The sequence below is a fragment of the Scyliorhinus canicula genome, chromosome 7 (assembly GCF_902713615.1).
Source record: "Scyliorhinus canicula chromosome 7, sScyCan1.1, whole genome shotgun sequence".
Taxonomy (NCBI): Eukaryota; Metazoa; Chordata; class Chondrichthyes; order Carcharhiniformes; family Scyliorhinidae; genus Scyliorhinus; species Scyliorhinus canicula.
The window spans coordinates 23,216,657-23,238,525 of NC_052152.1; the positions used below are offsets into that span (position 1 = coordinate 23,216,657).

Below are 21,869 nucleotides of genomic sequence, written 5' to 3' on the forward strand. Positions count from 1 at the left end.
GTAGCCTGCATCCTGGGAGGAGCCTGCATCCTGGGAGAAGCCTGCAGCCTGGGAGTAGCCTGCAGCCTGGGAGTAGCCTGCAGCCTGGGAGAAGCCTGCAGCCTGGGAGAAGCCGGCATCCTGGGAGAAGCGTGCATCCTGGGAGTAGCCTGCAGCCTGGGAGTAGCCTGCAGCCTGGGAGAAGCCTGCAGCCTGGGAGTAGCCTGCAGCCTGGGAGTAGCCTGCAGCCTGGGAGATGCCTGCAGCCTGGGAGTAGCCTGCAGCCTGGGAGTAGCCTGCAGCCTGAGAGTAGCCTGCAGCCTGAGAGTAGCCTGCATCCTGGGAGGAGCCTGCATCCTGGGAGAAGCCTGCAGCCTGGGAGTAGCCTGCAGCCTGAGAGTAGCCTGCAGCCTGGGAGAAGCCTGCAGCCTGGGAGTAGCCTGCAGCCTGGGAGTAGCCTGCAGCCTGGGAGATGCCTGCAGCCTGGGAGTAGCCTGCAGCCTGGGAGAAGCCTGCAGCCTGGGAGCAAGTTGGTCGTTGTTTCCCCTCGGGCCTCAGTTAATAGCGGAATTGGGTGGGTTCAAAACTGGTTTGGTTGGGTTCAGATTTCAGATCTTTCACATTTTAAGATCCACCCAACACAAACACATCTGATCTAGTTAATCCGTTGCATCTGAGAGTTGTATAGTCTGTATCAAACTTGCATCTTATTGACCCAAATATCATGTTCATGGGGTGGCACAGTGATGCAGTGGTTAGCACTGCTGCCTGACGCTGCCGAGATCCTGGGGTCGATCCCAGCCCTGGGTCACTGTCCGTGTGGAATTTGCACATTCTCCCCTTGTCTACGTGGGTCTCACCTCCACAACCCAAAGATGTGTAGGGTGGGTGGAATGGCTATGCTAAATTGCCCCTTAATTGGAAATTTAAAAAAAAATCTAACCAAATATCATGTTCATAAAACAACAGGAATTCAAAGCTGAGCAATAGGGGTTGTAACAAATGGCAAGTAGCAGCTGATAAAGAAAGTAGTTAGTCTTGAATTAACCTCAGAATGCATTTAGCACAGGGCTAAATCTCTGGCTTGAAAGCAAACCCAGACAGGCCAGCAGCACAGTTCAATTCTCATACCAGCCTCCCCGAACAGGTGCCGGAATGTGGCGACTAGGGGCTTTTCACAGTAACTTCATTTGAAGCCTACTTGTGACAATAAGCGGTTTTCATTTAGTAGGAATTTGTATTTAACTGAACTCATGCCTATTCATAGCAGTGTGACTTTGTGATCTTAAAGGGGCAAGTTAGATAAACACAGCATTACCTCAGCAGCAAAGCAATATATTGTGTGTTACATAACTAAATCTCCATTGTCTTTACAATTCTCTGACTTACCGTAACCAACCTCACGGGAGAACCACCGACGTATAAGATAATAGTCATCCATGCTATTTCTAAATGAACTACAGCAGATTAAACTCCAGTAACATTGAAATGATTACATCACAATTTTCATTTTTCAATGGTGATGTAATCGAGTATAAAATGCTTGGCCAATGCCTAATGTGAAAAACACCACTGCAAAACAAAATAGAAAACCTCTCCCACCAGTGCCACAGTGCGTCACTTATATTAATGCAATGAATGGGCAATTAATGGTTCCTTGAGGTTACGAACTGAATATGCTTTGCTTCCAATGTTTGTGGCACATTATCATTCACCTCTGAGGTTGCTATTATGTTGATCACTCTACAAAACGCACTGTATATAATTGTAAGTTTTTCCCAAACTTTTCCTTTCCTACTGACCCACATTCTGTACTGTTTCACTCCATCTGGAATCTCTCATTCCACAGAGGGCCATTCTTTTTAACCTCCATTCTTTTCCTGAAGACACTCAACCTGCTGAGGTGAGATCCATGGGCACCAAAGGCCATGTGGTGTTTCAACCTTCCAACGTGGGCCTCGGCATTCTATTGGACCATGCTGCACATCACAGAGAGAGATCTGTTCTGATTTGATGGTCACATTTTCCAGAAGAGATCACTAATGATCAAGAGCACCAATTTGGTGGTTTTCTCCCTCCCTAGCCTAAGGTTGCTAAAATTAATTGTAATACCGTAATGGAGCTACCATATTACAAAAAGAACTAAAATAGTTAGCAGAGGGAAAGCTAGCTATTGATAAATAAAATGCTTATCCGAGACTTGAAAGGTAAAACGGTTAAAGTAAGTCTTTGCCAGAGAAGCTCCAGTGTTGCTTAATGACAAATAATGAAGTTAGAAACATTAAGGGATGCTGTCAGTCGGAGGACTTACTAGATTAATACCCGGAATGGGTGGGTTGTCTTATAAAGAAAGGTTGGACAGGCTAGGCTTGTACCTCCTGGTGTTTTAAGAAAAAAGGAGTAAGAGGTGACTTGATTTAGATTCTGAGGGGTCTCGGCAAGGTGGATGTGGAGAGAATGTCTCCTCTCATCAGAGAGTCTAGAGGTAGGGGCACTGTTTAAAAGGAGGGGTCACGCATTTAAGACAAATGAGAATTTGAGTCTTTGGGACTCTCTTCCCCAAAACAGTGGAAGCAGAGTTTTTCAATTTTTTTTTTTTTTTAAATAATTTTTATTGAAATTTTTCGATACAAACATTTACCCCTACTACATTTTAAATTATAACACAACAAATCCCCCCTGGAAAATCCTCCCCACGCCCTCCCCCGCGCGCACCCCCCCACCCTCCCCCCCCCCCCCCCCCCCCCCCGCGCTACCAGTCTAGCAACTAAACCGTTTTTTCCCTTTCTGCCGATGGCCTCGGGCAGTCATTGCCCGCGACCCCCCCGCTGACGTGCTCCCTTCGTTGCTATCCCCCCCCTCCCTTCCCCCCCCCCCCCTTTCTCCCCGGGTTGCTGCTGTTTCGGCCTCCAGTTCCTATCTCTGATCCAGAAAGTCAAGGAAGGGCTGCCACCGCCGGAAGAACCCCTGTACCGACCCTCTCAGGGCGAATTTGATTCTTTCCAATTGGATGAAGCTTGCCATGTCGTTTAACCAGGTGTTAACACTTGGTGGCCTTGTGTCCCTCCACTGAATCAAGATCCTTCTCCGAGCTACCAAGGACGCAAAGGCCAATATTCCGGCCTCCCCTGCCTCCTGTACTCCTGGCTCCACCCCAACCCCAAAAATCGCTAGCCCCCACCCTGGTTTGACCCTGGTTCCCACCACTCTCGATACCGTCCCCGCCACCCCCTCCCAGAACTCTTCCAGTGCCGGGCACATCCAGAACATATGTACATGGTTCGCAGGGCTTCCCAAACACCTAACACACCTGTCCTCACCCCCGAAGAACCGACTCATCCTAGTCCCCGTCATATGGGCTCTGTGCAGCACCTTAAATTGGATGAGGCCCAACCTTGCGCACGACGACGACGAATTGACCCTCTCTAAGGCATCCGCCCATGTCCCATCTTCTATCTGCTCTCCCAGCTCCGCTTCCCACTTGTCTTTCAGCTCCTCTATCGATACCTCCTCCACCTCCTGCATTATTTTGTAGATGTCCGAGACCTTCCCTTCTCCGACCCAGACCCCTGACAGCACCCTATCACTCACCCCTCTATCGGGAAGCAAGGGAAATCCTTCCACCTGTCGTCTGGCAAATGCCTTCACCTGCAGGTATCTAAACGTGTTCCCCGGGGGGAGCTCAAATTTCTCCTCCAGCTCTCCCAGGCTCGCAAACCTCCCCTCTATGAACATGTCCCTCAGTTGCCTGATGCCCGCCCTGTGCCCGCTCTGGAATCCCCCGCCAGTGTTCCCCGGGACAAATCTGTGGTTCCCTCTCAGTGGCGTCGCCATCAGACCCCCCACTTCCCCCCTGTGTCGCCTCCACTGCCCCCAGATTTTAAGGGTGGCCGCCACTACCGGACTCGTGGTATACCTTGTGGGGGGGAGCGGCCATGGTGCCGTTACTAGCGCCCCCAGGCTTGTATTGCCGCAGGACGCCCTCTCCATACGTTTCCAAGCTGCCCCCTCCCCCTCCATCACCCACTTGCGCACCATCGATGCGTTCGCCGCCCAGTAGTATCCGGAAAGATTGGGTAGCGCTAATCCTCCACTGTCCCTACTCCGTTCCAAGAAAATCCTTCTCACTCTAGGGGTGCCATGTGCCCACACATAGCCCATAATGCTGCTAGTTACCTTCTTGAAGAAGGCCCTGGGGAGAAAGATGGGCAAGCACTGGAACAGAAACAAGAACCTCGGGAGGACCGTCATTTTGACTGACTGCACCCTCCCTGCTAGCGACAGCGGTACCATGTCCCACCTCTTGAACTCCTCCTCCATCTGCTCCACCAGCCTTGAAAAGTTCAGCTTGTGGAGGGTCCCCCAGTTCCTTGCCACCTGCACCCCCAAGTACCTGAAGCTCTTTACTGCTCTCTTAAAGGGGAGCCGCCCAATTCCCTCCCCCTGATCTCCCGGGTGTATCACAAAGACCTCACTTTTACCCACATTTAATTTATATCCCGAAAAGTCCCCAAACTCCGCTAGTATTTCCATTACCTCCGGCATTCCCCCTTCCGGGTCCGCCACATATAACAACAAATCATCCGCATAGAGTGATACCCGATGTTCCTCCCCTCCCCTTGTCAGTCCTCTCCACCCCCCTGAACCCCTCAGTGCCATCGCCAACGGTTCGATCGCTAATGCAAATAGTAAGGGGGATAGGGGGCATCCCTGCCTGGTACCTCGATGGAGCCCAAAATACTCTGACCTCCTCCCGTTTGTAACCACACTCGCCATCGGGGCCGAATACAGCAGCTTCACCCACTTGATAAATCCCTCCCCAAACCCAAACCGTTCCAGCGTCTCCCACAGGTATTCCCACTCCACCCTATCGAATGCCTTCTCCGCATCCAGTGCTACCACAATCTCAGCCTCCCCCTCCACTGCTGGCATCATAATCACATTCAACAGTCTCCGGACATTTGTGTTAAGTTGTCGTCCCTTTACGAACCCCGTCTGGTCCTCATGGATTACCCCTGGCACACAATCCTCTATTCTGGTTGCCAGGACCTTTGCCAACAGTTTGGCATCTACATTCAAGAGGGAGATAGGCCTGTAGGACCCGCACTGTACAGGGTCTTTGTCCCGCTTCAGGATCAAGGAGATCAGGGCCTGTGACATTGTCGGGGGCAGAACCACCCCCTCTCGCGCCTCATTGAAGGCTCGCACCAGCACTGGACCCACCAAGTCCACATACTTCTTATAAAATTCCACCGGGAACCCATCCGGCCCCGGCGCCTTCCCCGCCTGCATCTGGCCTATCCCTTTAACTAGCTCCTGCAGCTCTATCGGCGCCCCCAGCCCCTCCACCCGTTCCTCCTGGACCTTTGGGAACCTCAATCTATCGAGGAAGTTCTCCATTCCCCCCCTCCTCCTGGGCGGCTCAGACCGGTACAATTCCCTGTAGAAATCCCTGAAGACCCCGTTCACCTCTTGCCCCTTCTGCACTACGTTCCCTCCCTTCTCTCTCACTCCCCCAATCTCTCTGGCTGCATCTCGCTTGCGCAGCTGGTGTGCTAGCATCCTGCTCGCCTTTTCCCCGTACTCATAGACCGCGCCCTGTGCCCTTCTCCATTGCGTCTCCGCCTTCCTAGTGGTCAGTAGGTCAAACTGGGCCTGTAAACTGCGCCGCTCCCTCAACAGCCCCTCCTCTGGTGTCTCCGCATATCTCCTGTCCAATTCTATAAGTTCCCCCACCAGTCTCTCCCTCTCCTGCCTCTCCTTCCTTTCTCTGTGTGCCCTTATGGAGATCAGCTCTCCTCTGATCACTGCTTTCAGGGCCTCCCAGACTAACCCCACCTTCACCTCGCCCGTGTCGTTCGTGCCCAGATATCTCTCAATGCCCTTCCGGACCCTTCCGCACACCTCATCGTCCGCCAGCAGCCCCACATCCAGGCGCCACAACGGGCGCTGGTCCCGTGCTTCCCCCAGTTCTACCTCTACCCAGTGTGGTGCATGGTCCGAAATCGCAATGGCCGAGTACTCCGTGTCCTGCACTCTCGAAATCAGCCCCCTGCTCAGAACAAAAAAGTCTATTCTGGAGTACACCCTGTGGACGTGGGAGAAAAAAGAATACTCCCTCGCCCTTGGCCTGCCAAATCTCCAAGGGTCTACCCCCCCCATCTGCTCCATGAACCCCCTTAGCACCTCTGCCGCTGCCGGCCTCCTATTCGTCCTGGAACTCGATCTGTCCAGCCCAGGGTCGAGCACTGTATTGAAGTCCCCCCCCATGATCAGGCCCCCTGCCTCCAGACCCGGAATGAGGCCCAACAGGCGCCTCATAAAACCCGCGTCATCCCAATTCGGGGCATACACATTCACCAGCACCACATTCTCTCCCTGCAGCCTACCCTTCACCATCACGTACCTACCCTCCTTATCTGCTACCACCTGCGCCGCCACGAACGACACCCTCTTTCCCACCAAAATCGCCACCCCCCGGTTCTTTGCGTCCAAGCCTGAGTGGAACACCTGTCCCACCCACCCCCTTCTCAGGCGTACCTGGTCTACTACTCTCAAGTGAGTCTCCTGCAACATTGCCACATCCGCCTGCAGTCCCTTTAGGTGTGAAAAAACCCTTGATCTCTTGACCGGCCCATTCAGCCCCCTCACGTTCCAAGTAATCAACCGGGTCGCGGAGCGACCCGTCCCTTTCCCCTGTCTATTAGCCATGTCCTGTCCCCTGTTCGCCCCGGGTCGACCCTCCCCTTCTGACCCGTTCCCCATGGCGATGGCCCCTCCCCCTCTCTCCTCCCGTTCTTCCCTTCCCGTCCTCGGCCTTTCCAGCAGCAACCCGGTATCCCCCCCTCACCCCCCTTTCCCCCCCCCCCCCCTGGCTAGGACCCCTCCTAGCCGCGGTGTATCCACCATCGTACTCCCGAGAGTCAGCTGGTTTTCGCTGACCCGGCTGCCCCTGCCACACTCCGACTCCTCCCGATGTGGGGGGGGAGGGGCCTCCCCCCCCCCTTGCCATCCCTCTCTGACCCCGCTTCAGCGCGGGAAAAGCCGCCATTGCTGGCCACACCCCACTCTTCTCTCCTCCCCCTTCCTCCGTCCCGCGCGCGGGAAACAGGGGAAAGCCCGCGCTTTCGCCCGGCCACACCCTACCCCGCCATCTTCAATTCCACCCCCGTCCCCATCCAAGCCCATAAAAAAGCCCCCTTAAAACGAGAGGAAGAAAAAAGAGAAAAAGAAAACACGCATAACCAACTTGCACCCCCCCCGTCCCGCCTCCCCAACTTAACAATATAACAATATAAATAACAAATCTCAAATAAATACATAAATACATAACTATGCCTGCATAACTAAATAACTACCCAATAATAACGTATTTAACCATCACCCTCCATCGAACAGAACAGTAACCATAACCCTTAAAGAACAGATCAAAAAACAGTAAAAAAGCCCCCCCTACAACAACAATAATTAAGGGAAGTTGGCAACGGGAAGAGACACACAAAAAGGAACAAAGAAACCCCCCATAACACAAGTTTCAAAGAAACCAAACGATCCATCAACTTTAACCAAGTTCCGACCTGGCCTAAGAAAGACATGGGCCACTTGATCAGTCAAGGGTACTCGGGCGGCCTCGACCGCCGGCGTTCCCAAGTTCTAGTTCAGGTCCAGCTTTTCCTCCCGAACAAAAGTCCATGCCTCCTCTGGGGTCTCAAAGTAATGGTGCTGGTCCTTGTAGGTGACCCACAAGCGCGCTGGCTGCAGCATTCCGAACTTGATCCTCTTTGCGTGCAGCACCGCCTTCGTCCGGTTAAACCGGGCCCGCCGCTTTGCCACCTCCGCACTCCAGTCCTGATATATCCGCACCGTCGAATTCTCCCATTTGCTGCTTTTCTCCCTCTTGGCCCACCTCAGCACTTTCTCCCGATCACAGAAACGCTGGAATCGCACCAGCACCGCCCTCGGGGGCTCGTTCGCCCTAGGCCGCCTAGCCATGACCCGATATGCTTCTTCCAGCTCCAGGGGCGATGGACCGGCCCCCTCTCCCATCAGGGAGCTCAGCATCTCCGCTACATATTTCGGGAGATCAGGCCCCTCCAGGCCTTCTGCTAGGCCCAGGATCCTCAAGTTCTTCCGCCTCATTCGAGTGTCCAGCTCCTCAAAGCGGCTCTGCCATTTCAGGTGGAGTGCCTCGTGCACCTCCACCTTTCCCACGAGGACCGTGGCCTCCTCCTCCCTTGCAGTCATCTCCTGCTGCAGCTCTCTTATCGACGCCTCTTGGGTCGCCTGGGCCCCCATCAGCCTTGTGGTCGTCGCGTTCATAGACTCTAAGAGTTCCACTTTCAGCTCCGTAAAACACCGGAGGAGAGCGGCCTGCTGCTCCTCCGCCCATTTTCTCCAATCTTCTAGTGCGCCACCGGCCGCCATTTTGGTCCTCTTCCCCCGCTTTTTTCGGGGAGCTGCTGCCGCTTTTTTTGTCGCCCCACTCCGAGTACCGACCATAAAGTTGGTCTCACTCTCCTCAGGGAGCCTTCCCCCACCGGGATTCGTCTTTACAGTACCGTCGGGGCCCTCCAATTGGCCCTTAAACACCTTTGTCGCAGGAGCTGCCAAATGTGCGACTTAGCTGGTCATAGCCGCAACCGGAAGTCAGTTTTTCAATTTTTTAAGGCAGAGGCAGATAAATTTGAGGGGCCGAGGGCCCTACTCCTAATCGTAATTTGTTTGTAGCCTTAAGTCTGTACTATAGAATTAGATTAAAAATTAGTATCTATTATTTAGACAAAGAAAGGAGCACAAGGTGCCAGTGTTCAGGTAGGTGGTTTGCCAGTGTGCAGGAGGGTGCCAGTGTTCAGGTAGGTGGTTTGAAGTGTGTCTACTTCAATGCCAGGAGTATACGAAATAAGGTAGGGGAACTGGCAGCATGGGTTGGTACCTGGGACTTTGATGTTGTGGCCATTTCAGAGACATGGATAGAGCAGGGACAGGAATGGTTGTTGCAGGTTCCGGGGTTTAGGTGTTTTAGTAAGCTCAGAGAAGGGGGCAAAAGAGGGGGAGGTGTGGCGCTGCTAGTCAAGGACAGTATTACGGTGGCGGAAAGGATGCTAGATGGGGACTCTTCTTCTGAGGTAGTATGGACTGAGGTTAGAAACAGGAAAGGAGAGGTCACCCTGTTGGGAGTTTTCTATAGGCCACCTAATAGTTCTAGGGATGTAGAGGAAAGGATGGCGAAGATGATTCTGGAAAAGAGCGAAAGTAACAGGGTAGTTGTTATGGGAGACTTTAACTTTCCAAATATTGACTGGAAAAGATATAGTTCGAGTACATTAGATGGGTCATTCTTTGTACAATGTGTGCAGGAGGGTTTCCTGACACAATATGTTGACAGGCCAACAAGAGGCGAGGCCACATTGGATTTGGTTTTGGGTAATGAACCAGGCCAGGTGTTAGATCTGGAGGTAGGTGAGCACTTTGGAAACAGTGACCACAATTCGGTGACCTTTACGTTAGTGATGGAAAGGGATAAGTATACCCCACAGGGCAAGAGTTATAGCTGGGGGAAGGGCAATTATGATGCCATTAGACATGACTTAGGATGTGTTGGTTGGAGAAGTAGGCTGCAAGGGTTGGGCACACTGGATATGTGCAGCTTGTTCAAGGAACAGCTATTGCATGTTCTTGATAAGTACGTACCAGTCAGGCAGGGAGGAAGGGGTCGAGTGAGGGAACCGTGGTTTACCAAAGAAGTGGAATCTCTTGTTAAGAGGAAGAAGGAGGCCTATGTGAAGATGAGGCGTGAAGTTTCAGTTGGGGCGCTTGATAGTTACAAGGAAGCGAGGAAGGATCTAAAGAGAGAGCTGAGACGAGCAAGGAGGGGACATGAGAAGTCTTTGGCAGGTAGGATCAAGGAAAACCCAAAAGCTTTCTATAGGTATGTCAGGAATAAAAGAATGACTAGAGTAAGAGTAGGGCCAGTCAAGGACAGTGGTGGGAAGTTGTGTGTGGAGGCTGAGGAGATAAGCGAGATACTAAATGAATACTTTTCGTCAGTATTCACTCAAGAAAAAGATAATATTGTGGAGGAGAATGCTGAGACCCAGGCTATTAGAATAGATGGCATTGAGGTGCGTAGGGAAGAAGTGTTGGCAATTCTGGACAAGGTGAAAATAGATAAGTCCCCGGGGCCGGATGGGATTTATCCTAGGATTCTCTGGGAAGCCAGGGAAGAGATTGCTGAGCCTTTGGCTTTGATTTTTAGGTCATCATTGGCTACAGGAATAGTGCCAGAGGACTGGAGGATAGCAAATGTGGTCCCTTTGTTCAAGAAGGGGAGTAGAGATAACCCCGGTAACTATAGGCCGGTGAGCCTAACGTCTGTGGTGGGTAAAGTCTTGGAGAGGATTATAAAAGATACGATTTATAATCATCTAGATAGGAATAATATGATTAGGGACAGTCAGCATGGTTTTGTGAAGGGTAGGTCATGCCTCACAAACCTTATCGAGTTCTTTGAGAAGGTGACTGAACAGGTAGACGAGGGTAGAGCTGTTGATGTGGTGTATATGGATTTCAGTAAAGCGTTTGATAAGGTTCCCCACGGTCGGCTATTGCAGAAAATACGGAGGCTGGGGATTGAGGGTGATTTAGAGATGTGGATCAGAAATTGGCTAGTTGAAAGAAGACAGAGTGGTAGTTGATGGGAAATGTTCAGAATGGAGTTCAGTTACGAGTGGCGTACCACAAGGATCTGTTCTGGGGCCGTTGCTGTTTGTCATTTTTATAAATGACCTAGAGGAGGGCGCAGAAGGATGGGTGAGTAAATTTGCAGACGACACTAAAGTCGGTGGAGTTGTAGACAGTGCGGAAGGATGTTGCAGGTTACAGAGGGACATAGATAAGCTGCAGAGCTGGGCTGAGAGGTGGCAAATGGAGTTTAATGTGGAGAAGTGTGAGGTGATTCACTTTGGAAAGAATAACAGAAATGCGGAATATTTGGCTAATGGTAAAATTCTTGGTAGTGTGGATGAGCAGAGGGATCTCGGTGTCCATGTACATAGATCCCTGAAAGTTGCCAGCCAGGTTGATAGGGTTGTGAAGAAGGCCTATGGTGTGTTGGCCTTTATTGGTAGAGGGATTGAGTTCCGGAGCCATGAGGTCATGTTGCAGTTGTACAAAACTCTAGTACGGCCGCATTTGGAGTATTGCGTACAGTTCTGGTCGCCTCATTATAGGAAGGACGTGGAAGCTTTGGAACGGGTGCAGAGGAGATTTACCAGGATGTTGCCTGGTATGGAGGGAAAATCTTATGAGGAAAGGCTGATGGACTTGAGGTTGTTTTCGTTAGAGAGAAGAAGGTTAAGAGGTGACTTAATAGAGGCATACAAAATGATCAGAGGGTTAGATAGGGTGGACAGCGAGAGCCTTCTCCCGCGGATGGAGGTGGCTAGCACGAGGGGACATAGCCTTAAATTGAGGGGTAATAGATATAGGACAGAGGTCAGAGGTGGGTTTTTTACGCAAAGAGTGGTGAGGCCGTGGAATGCCCTACCTGCAACAGTAGTGAACACGCCAACATTGAGGGCATTTAAAAGTTTATTGGATAAGCATATGGATGATAAGGGCATAGTGTAGGTTAGATGGCCTTTAGATTTTTTCCATGTCGGTGCAACATCGAGGGCCGAAGGGCCTGTACTGCGCTGTATCGTTCTATGTTCTATGTTCTATGTTATGGTTACATCATATCCTGTGATCAAATGTAGGTGTAGTATAGAAGACGTATAAATATTATTGTATTCTTGCGATTTGATTTTTTAAAAATTTGATTTATTGTCACATGTACCGAAGTACAGTGAAAAGGATTTTTCTGCGGCTGAGGGAACGTACACAGTACGTACATAGTAGGCAAAAAGAATAATCAACAGAGTAGAATGACAAATGATACATCGACAAACAGTGATTGGTTACAATGCGGAACAAGGTGCCAAACAAAGCAAATACAAGAGCAAAAGCGGCATAAGGCATTATGAATAGTGTTCTTACAGAGAACAGGTCAGTCCGAGGGGGAGTCGTTGAGGAGTCTTGTAGCTGTGGGGAAGAAGCTGTTCCTGGGTGGGATTCTCTCAGCCCGGGGCCGGGCCAGAGAATCCCCGCGACCAACACGAATCGTCCCACGCCGCCCTGACGCCGGCACGCCATTCTCCGCAGAGCGGAGAATCGGCGCCATTGGCGCCGGCGTGGTTGGCACGGCGCTGGTCGGGGGCCCTCTACGTGGCCGGCCCGCCGATTCTTGGCCCAGGATGGGCCGAGCAGCCATCGTGAAAACGCTGAGTCCCGCCGGCACCTTCCACACCTGCTCTCCACCGGTGGGAACTCGGCATTGAAAGCCTTGGGGGGGGGGGGGGGGGGGGGGGGGGGGACCCAACTCCAGCGGGGGGCCTCCAATGTGGCCTGGCCCGCGATCAGGGCCCACCAATCGGCGGGCCTGCATCTCTGGCTGGGGGCCTCCTTTCCTCCGCGCCAGCCCCTGTAGTCCATGTTGCGAGGGAGCTGGCGCATTGAAGGAATCCACTGCGCATACGCGGACCCTGCGGCGCCCAGTTGATGCCGGAATCAGCAGCTGGAGCGGATTGAACCATTCCAGTGCCGTGCTGGCCCCCTGTCGGGGCCGGAATTGCTGATCCTGAGGCTGTGTTGACGCCGTCGAGAAACGCGATGGCGTTTCCAAAGGCGTCAACACTTAGTCTCGGGATCAGAGAATCCCGCCCACTATGTCTGGATGTGTGGGTATTCAGACTTCTGTACCTTCTGCCTGATGGAAGGGTCTGGAAGAAGTCAATGCCTGGGTGGGAGGGATCTCTGATAATGCTGTCTGCCTTCCTGAGGCAGCGGGAGGTATATACAGAATCAAAGTGGCCTCTGGATAGCTTGAATTAAGGAGATCAGAGATCAATCTATAGATGCTTGATATTTAACAACAGATTGTCTGCTTCCACGTATTGGCACACATTAATCAGAGTAAGCAAGCAAGGTGAAGAGTGTTATGTTCTGTGTTGTGGCTGTGGTAAAGATGCACACAGAACATCTAGTTCTTTATTGGTAAGATAGGTTATTGACAGTGAGTCAATAGTCCACAGCGAGTCTTGCTGCAGAACCTTCATCCAACTCTCCATGCTCTGGAATTTCAAGAGGACTAAAGAAATTAATGAAAGAGTCATTTTGTACAGTTTTCGTAACTGCTCTACCAGTGCCCGACCTTTATGCTTCTGCTTGTTTCAATGGTTTTCAATGTGATGTTTTTTTCCTTTCTTCCAGTCTATCTGGCACCCTGTGCATCCCGTGATTTCTGGTTCATCAAAAAAGAAAACGTCTGACTCATCAGGCCACGACTCCATCTGGTATGTTTTTGTCATTGCTTCATTTGTGAAATACTCATTTGGCTCAAATTTAAGCTCCAGAGTAAAACTCATTGGCTGTCCACGATCTGAAATTTTCTACTTTAAATCTTTACGGTAGGCTCATCATCACGTCCCTGAGCAAATCCACATTTTTGAAAACTGTCAACCAGAATTCTGGAATTCCTTTTGGCTCCTTTTCTTCATCGTTTTTCTCTTCCTCCACTTTGACCTTTTCTTTAACTTCATCTGATAACTCCTCCACATTTGCACTCATCCTTTGTCTCAGCACTGTCTGGAATGTACAGCCACTCAACTAGCTCCAGTGCCTCATACCCTTCTGCTCCAGGTGGTATGCCTGTGCACAGTTCTGTGCATAGTTAGCAATGTGACCCCCAACCAGTTGGTGGCATTAGAGATCAGTGACATGACTCGGGACACCCGCCAGTTGGTAGTAAGTCGTACAAGGAGAGAGTCACACTTAGAGTAGCTCCAGGGGAATTATTAGTAGCCATCGTCTGTATTATAGTTCATCAGTCATCTTTTCCACCTGCTTGTTAATAAAACATCTTTATAGTTAAACTAAATGTTCCATGTACATCATTACAACGGTTATATCACAGAACACAACATGGTGCCAGGAGTGCAGGACACTAAAAGATAACAACAGAGAAGACGAAATAGCTAAAGAACAAAAGAGAAGATTCTTCCGCTGACCTGGTGAACTATGGCTATCTGCAACTCAAAGCAACAACAGACTGTGAAGGTGGAGATGGAAGATTTGAAGCCACCCCACCAGCTTCAAGACTTGGGTAACATAGATGAAAGTTGGCATGTGTTCAAGCAGCAATTTAGACTGCTGCAGCCTTGGCCTGCAGGCACAGCCTGATGAAAAGTGTAATTGCATTGCTGCTCAGGATAGCAGGTCCTCAAGGAATAGAAATATACAATACCTTCACCTTCATCAGCGAAGAGGAAAGCAAGAGCTATGATGAGGTTATAAAGTACTTAGATCAGCATTGCTCTCCGAAGAAAAACCAAACATTTGAACGTTACATATTTTGTACGTGTAGTCAAAAAGCAGGCGAGATTGCTGCACAACAGGTCAGTACGCTCAACCTAAAAATATTTGACGCCAATTTGGAAGAAGGCGCCAGGGCCATCAGCACTGTGACGCAGTTCATTAGAAAACGTGGTCTCAGTGTGGGCGGTCATTTTAAGCGGTCGACTAGGTCTGCCATCTTATGCTAGTGATGCGGCAATCATCATGGGCCACGGCAAGTCCAGCATTTGGGAAAGTATATTCCAAGTGTGGTCGCACAAATCATTTTGCAAAGCAACGTTTTTTGCATCCTACAGTGGACCAAACAGGATCAGTCAACACAGCTGATGAGATGTCCCTTAATGAACAGTTTTTCATTGATCTCATTACAAACAAGGACATGATGAGTCCGCAAATAAAAAGTGAAGAATTCTTACTGATCAATTGTGACAATAATGATAATAAAACTGATAACATCTGTCATAATATACATATCAGTATATAATAGTGCAGACACACACTGACTGACACACTGCAAGACCAATCAACACACACAACACAGCAGCCAATCACCAGTAGAGCACGCTCACTATAAAGCCAGAGGGCACTAGTTTTCCCGCTCATTTGGGATACAGCCTCTGAGAAGGACAGAGCTCACAGCCTGTAGCACAGATCTTCACCATGTGCTAACAGTTTAGACTGGTCAGGATAGGCATAGGTCCTCAGTTTAATCTAACATATTGTTGACCACAGTGAAAGTATGTTCAACAGTTCCGAGCTTAATAAAATAGTGTTGTACTATTTCAAGTGTTGGTAGCCTGTATATGTCACTGCTAAGGTAAACGCAGTCTCCACAGATCCAGAGTACCCAACACATCACCATCGAAGGCAAATGGACAATTCCAGTGATGCTGAATGACACATTGATAAAATGCAAGCTTGACACTGGATCGAGGGCCAATCTTCTCAGTCTGTCCAACTTGCATGGGCTGCAGGTTAAACTGAAAGTCGTCAATCAAACGAGACTTCTGAAAGACTATAATGGGAAGGAGATTGCGATGCTTGGTGTATGTAAACTCAAAGCATGGATACACAACAGAAGTCACATTGTACCATTTTCCATTGTGGACACGGGATGAGAGTCCATCATGGGAGTGGATGCGTCTGAGGCCATGAACATAGTTGAGCGGCTGTACATTCCAGACGATGCTGCGATGGAGGATCATGGTGACTGGCAACAAGATATAGTGGCGCAGCTATCCGATGAGTTACAAGTGACGGTTAAAGTGGAGTACGATGAACCAGATGAAGAGATGGAGGATCCAAAGGGAATTCTGGCTAACAGTCTTCAAAAATGAGGATTTGCTCTGTGACATGTAACAGGAGCATGACGAGTCCATTCTCAAGCATCTACAACATGTATGGGAAAAATGTAGATCCTGGTCAGCCGATGAGCTTCATTCTGAAGTTCAAGTTTGACCCAAATGAGTGTTTCACAAAAGAGGTACTGACAAAAACGTACCAGATGGAGTCGCAGCCTGATGGGTCAGGTTTCTTTGTCTTTGAAATCATGGGCTGCACAGGCTGCCAGATCGACTGGAAGCAAGACAAAAACATTACATTCACAACCGTTAAAATGAAGAAGCATAAGGGTCAGGCCACTGGTAGAATAGTCAGAACACCTGCCGAATGACTCTTTCTTCAATTTCTTCAGTGCTCCTGAAATTCCAGAGCATGGAGAGTTGGATGAAGGTTCTGCAGCAAGACTCACTGTGGACTTGGAAATTGGTCACTTCCTGCATGAACATATAATTCCACAAGTAGTCTTATACTTCACAGAAGACGCTATTCCAGGCGAAGATGATGATTCTGATTCTGATTACTACGATGTTCATTACGACGATCATGATTACGATGAGGAAAGTGAAGATTCAGATGATGTACAAGATGAGGACAACCATGAGATGCTATTCAGGTGGTTTAGTGGGAGTGATGAGGTGGTCTCAAGGGAGGCCCAGTCTGCGCAGCATAATGATAAATGTTAAAGCTCTGCGATGGCGTACTCAGAGGCTGAAACTGAGATTGCAGTCGCAGACACATCAGGTGACAGCAACTCAACTGCGAACAGACTGATAACTAATTCATTTAGTAGCCATCGTCTGTATTATAGTTCATCAGCTATCTTTTCCATGTGCTTGATAATAAATCATCTTTATAGTTAAACAACTATATGTTCTGTGTACATCATTACACCGGTTATATCTTTTTAAAAAGTAAATTTAGAGTACCCAAATATATATTTTTTCCAATTAAGCGGCAATTTAGCGTGTCGATCCACCGAGCCTGCACATTTTTGGATTGTGGGGGTGAGAATCACGTAAACACGGATAGAATGTGCAAACTCCACAGACAGTGACCCAGGGCCGTGATCAAAGCTGGGTCCTCAGTGCTAATCACTGCGCCACCGTGCTGCCCCTTTACAATGGTTATATCACAGAACACAACAGCTCCTATGATGGACTCTTGTTCAGTGTCCCCAATGGAAAATGTTATGGTATGAACTCTGTTGTGTACCCGTGCTTCGAGTTCACATGGCCTAACGTCGCAATCTAATTCCCCATTGTAGCCTTTCAGTAGTCTTGTTTGACATACGACTCTTGGTTTAACTCGCAGCCCGTTCAAATCTGACAGAATGATAAGGTTGGCCCTCGCTCACGTGTCGAGCTTGCATTTGCTTAATGTGCCATTCACCATCAATGGAATTGTCCATCTACCTTGCATGGTATTAGCATCACCATCATTATTGCTGCAACTGGTAAGTAAAACATCTTCACTGCATGCTCAGACTCATCGTGCCCTCAGTCAAAATCATATCAACGAAAGGCACGTCTTCGATGCACATCCTGTCAATCATGTTAGCACTCCTGGTTCCATGTTATGTCCTGTGTTGTGGCCATGGTAAAGATGCATACAGAACATCTAGTTCTTTACTAGTAAGATAGTTTATTAACAAAATGAACATGTGGAAAGATAACAAAAGAACTATAATACAAACGATAACAATAAGTGCATTCTCCTGGAGCTATTTCTAATGCTACTGTCCTCTGATACGACTCACTACCAATTGCTGATCTCTGAAGTCACATTGTGGATCCTAGTTGCCACCTGCTGGTTGGAGGTTGTATATTTTTTTTTCTTTTTCCCTATACATTTAGAGTACCCAATTCATTTTTTTCCAATTAAGGGGCAATTTGGTTTGGCCAATCCACCTACCCTGCACATCATTTGGGTTGTGGGGGTGAGACCCACGGAAACACGGGGAGAATGTCCAAACTCCACACAGGCAGTGACCCAGAGCTGGGACCTCGGCGCCGTGAGGCAGCAGGGCTAACCCACTGGGCCAGCGTGCTGCCCTGGAGGTTGTATATCTAACTATATACATTACTATGCATATGCATATCACCACAAAGAGGAGGCAGAGGTTGAACTTTGTATTTCTTAATAAAGTATAAAAGTTGTTGAAACGTGATACTCAGACTTATCCTAAAGCATGGATTATTGGATTGTGAGCATTAACATATTTGGCCCCTTGAGCCTGCTCCGCCATTCAATAAGATCATGGCTGCTCTGCATGCATTTCAAATTCCACATTGCCATCTACCCCCAATAACCTTTGATTACTTGCCGAACAAGAATACATCTACCTCCGCCTTAAAAATATTTAATGACCCTGCCTCTACCGTCTTCTGAGGCAGAAGGTTCCAACGTTGAACAACCCTCTGAGGGAAAACATTTCTGCTCATCTCTAAGGACAACCCCCAAATTTAAAACAGTGCCCTCTGGTGTTGGATTCATTCACAAGAGGAATCATCCTTTCCACGTCCAACTTGTCAATACTGTTTAGAATCTTATATCCTTCAATTTTATATATTTGAATGAACTCAATTTCATACTCCTATTACCAACCACCCCCAACTCCCCAGCTCCTCCCCATGCTTCCTAACCACATCTTTTTTGTAGAAATTTGGGGGCATTGAGGCTGCCAATTCCCAATTTGGAATATATGGATATACAATTCCAAATTCCCAATTTGGATCAACTACAGGATCAACTGAGCAACTCAGCAGATCCAGGATATTCAATCCATTTGGCTGTAAGGGTGGGGTACAAATTGTTCTTCTTACCTATTTCATTCCGAATGGTTCTAGCAGAGATAACTATTTCAATGCACAGGTTTAGGACACTGTAACTGAATTCTCCAACTGTCATCACAGAGGGTGATGATAGATGGCTGCCAGTGTCCATTGATGTACCACACCGATCTGTGCTGGGTCCCCTATTGTTTACCATTGATATAAACAACATAGATGACTATTGGGGGGGGGTGTAGGATCAGCAAGTGTGTGGATGACACAAAGATTTGCCAGGTGGTTAACAGTGCGGTTGAGTGTCTTGGGTTACAGGAAGATATCGGCGGGATGGTCAAATGGGCAGAAAAGTGGCCGATGGAATTTAACCCTGAAAAATGTGAGGTGATGCACTTTGGAAGGAATAATGTGGTACAGAAGTATTCAATGAATGACCTGACACTGGGAAGTTAGAGGAACAAAGGGACCTTGGGGTGTTTGTTCATAGATCTCTGAAGGCAGAAAAGCAGGTTAATAGGGTGGTGAAAAAGGCATATAGGACACGCCTTTATCAATCAAGGCATAGATTACAAAAGCAGGGAGGTCATATTGGAGTTGTATAGAACTTTGGAGGGGCCACAGCTGGAGAGCTATGTGCAATTCTGGTCGTCACATTATAGGAAGGATGTGATTGCACTGGAGGGGCTGCAGATAATATTCACCAGGATATTGCTCGGGATGGAACATTTAAGTTATGTAAAGAGGTTGGATCGGCTTGGGTTGTTTTCCCTGGAGGAGAGAAGACTGAGACGTGACCTGATTGAGGTGTACAAGATTATGAGGGGTATGGACAAGGTGGATACGGAGCAGCTGTTCCCTTAGTTGAAGGGTCATTTACGAGGGGACACAAGTTCAAGGTCAGAGACAGGAGGTTTGAGAGGGATGTGAGGGAAAACCTTTTTACCCAGAGGGTGGAATGTACTGCATGGGAGGGTGGTAGAAGCGGGTTACCTCACATCATTTAAAATGTATTAGATGAGCACTTTCCACGTCTCAACATTCAAGGCTATGGGCCAAGTGCTGGCAAATGGGATTAAGTAGGCAGATCAGTGTCTTTCATGCATAGGTGCAGACTTGATGGGCAGGAGGGCTGGCTTCTTTTGCACTGTATTATTCTGTGATTCTCTGAACTGCCTTACACACACAGCATGCAGTCTAGTGAATGATATGGATGGGACTAGCTGGGTTACAAGTGTGCTGGAACAGTCAACCACCTGTTGATATGTTTCTGCCTCGATCTCTTGCAAAGTATTTGGCCTACTTTGGCAGATCTAAGCCAAAGTCAGGAACTCACATGAGAGAAATCTCTGGTTTTGCTGTGCAAATTTGTTAAACTGCCACATTGGCGTCTCCCATCACTGGCATGCTTTCTGAATAACGCTTTGAGATGTCATTGTTTCTAATTTGAGTAATCTTACAGCATTAATGTTAATGAGTGGGGGAAAGTAATTTACCTCTTTTCTGATTGCTTTGATTATTGTTTTTCGTAGTACTTTCTTTTTTTATTGCTTGATGTTCACTTTTGACACTCCCTTCTTTGAATGACTCTACAATACTGCTGTTATCTTCAAAATCCTCAGAGTACTCGGTGCATGCACTATTTCTTCGACACTTGTTGCTTTTGGTGGTGTTCTTTGTGTCGTTACTGGAAATGCTGCTGCTTGAAGTTGTGTCTTCCCTGTGCCTTCTTGGGGAATGATCTGAGAAACTGTCTTGCAAACTCTTTTCACTGGCCATGATCAAGAATATAACTTCTTTGCATCTTTGTAAGTCCACGGATGTTCACATTGGACCAGCGATTGCTGTCAAACCATCTATAACAAGTGTTTTTCTGCAAGGTATCGTATCATTGGTAGCTTCTGTCGAGATTTAAAAAAAGATAAGTTACAAATATTGGAGGTCAGAAATGAGAAAATCCTAGAGAAATACAGCGTGCGCGATTTCACAAAATGAAACAAAATTGTTGTGTTGAGCGCGTTTAGCCGGGTGTTTCCCGGCGCCTGCAGTGCTGAGAAAAACCCCGCTATTAAAGGGACTCTGCTTCATTCTGGGCCTATGCTGAGAAAGGCCCCACCGAAGCTGCACTCAGTCCATTTCCTGCACTGAGGAGTTCTGCTAGCCTTGTCCTCCGGTCCTGCAACATCTTCCTGAAATTCCTCTTCAGTCCCACTGCAGCTCCTGGTGCTGCAGGTACTGGATAGCTGCCAGCCAATCAGATTGACCAGCAGCTCTCTAAGGTGGAGGTCTCACCTCACACATACATTGGCTGTGGGGCATTCCACGTCAGCGGACATGTGTTCCCCACTGGCTCTTCAGATGGTGGGAATGGAAACCCCACCATTCAAAAAATTCAGACCTTGGTCTGTTTCAAAGATTTGTTTGAGTGCTGAGATCTTTGGGTTTTCCACTTGTTTCCAATAACATTCTCCCTTCATATCTCCTGCAACTGTCCCCCGGTTGTACACTCCCATTTTAACACAAGCATCACTAGTGTCTTAACCTTAGCCACCCAGGGCAGACCTCGCCCGGTTTTAATGTTTTTTCATTCTGTAGTCATGTGTCTAGATCTCTTTCTCTCACCTCTCCGTTTGGCTATTAATAGAAGTCCAACTGACTGTTAGTAGCATCCTTCTACATACTCCATGAATATCCAACGCTTCTGGTTCTTTTCACCGGTGCACAAAGCTTACTCAAGGACAGGTGTCTTTCTCTGGGGCTGGAGGGGTCCTCAGTTTGGGCACCAAATTGTGGAAATCATCGGTTTATCCCGGCAAGGCTGGATGGGGGATTTTGGGAGTTTCATCGGGCGGGGATTGAGGGTTTGGGGATCTGTTCATTGATGGCGACTTTTGAGCTTGGAGAAGTAATTTGAGCTGCCTATCAGGAATGGGTTCCGGTATTTAAAGGTGAGAGGCAGGCACCATGCTTTCCTCACATGCCGCTCCTGGGGCTACAGGACAAGGTGGTGTCAAGAACAGGGGTAGGGGAGGGGAAGGTGTCGGAAATTTATAAGGAGCTGATGGATTGGGATGGAGCCCCGCCAGGGATAGTGAAGCATAAGTGGGAGGAAGAGTTGGGTAGGGAGTTGGAGGCTGGGCTGTGGGAGGAGGCCCTGAGGAGGGCGAATTTCATCCTTGTCAGTTTAAGGTGGTCCACGGGGCACATAACTCTGGCCAGGATGAGCAGGTTTTTTGAAGGGGTGGAAGACCGGTGTGGGTGGTATGCGGGTGGGCCCGCGAATCACGCCCACATGTTTTGGGCATGTCCGAAGCT

General features: G+C 48.8%; 1 protein-coding gene across 4 annotated transcripts in view; it reads right to left on the bottom strand.

Moving 5' to 3' along the window:
• Positions 1 to 21,869, bottom strand: part of LOC119968782 (lebercilin-like protein) — a 155,846-nt gene that overhangs the window by 116,438 nt on the left and 17,539 nt on the right. For 2 of the 4 annotated variants that reach the window (XM_038801513.1, XM_038801512.1), the window contains exon 2: positions 20,051 to 20,455. In XM_038801513.1, coding sequence (XP_038657441.1) covers positions 20,051 to 20,333 — 283 coding nt within the window. In that variant the 5' untranslated portion in view covers positions 20,334 to 20,455. Of the gene's footprint in view, positions 1 to 1,368; positions 1,447 to 20,050; positions 20,456 to 21,869 lie in introns of those variants that run through there. The other 2 variants (XM_038801515.1, XM_038801514.1) reach the window with 2 other exon arrangements.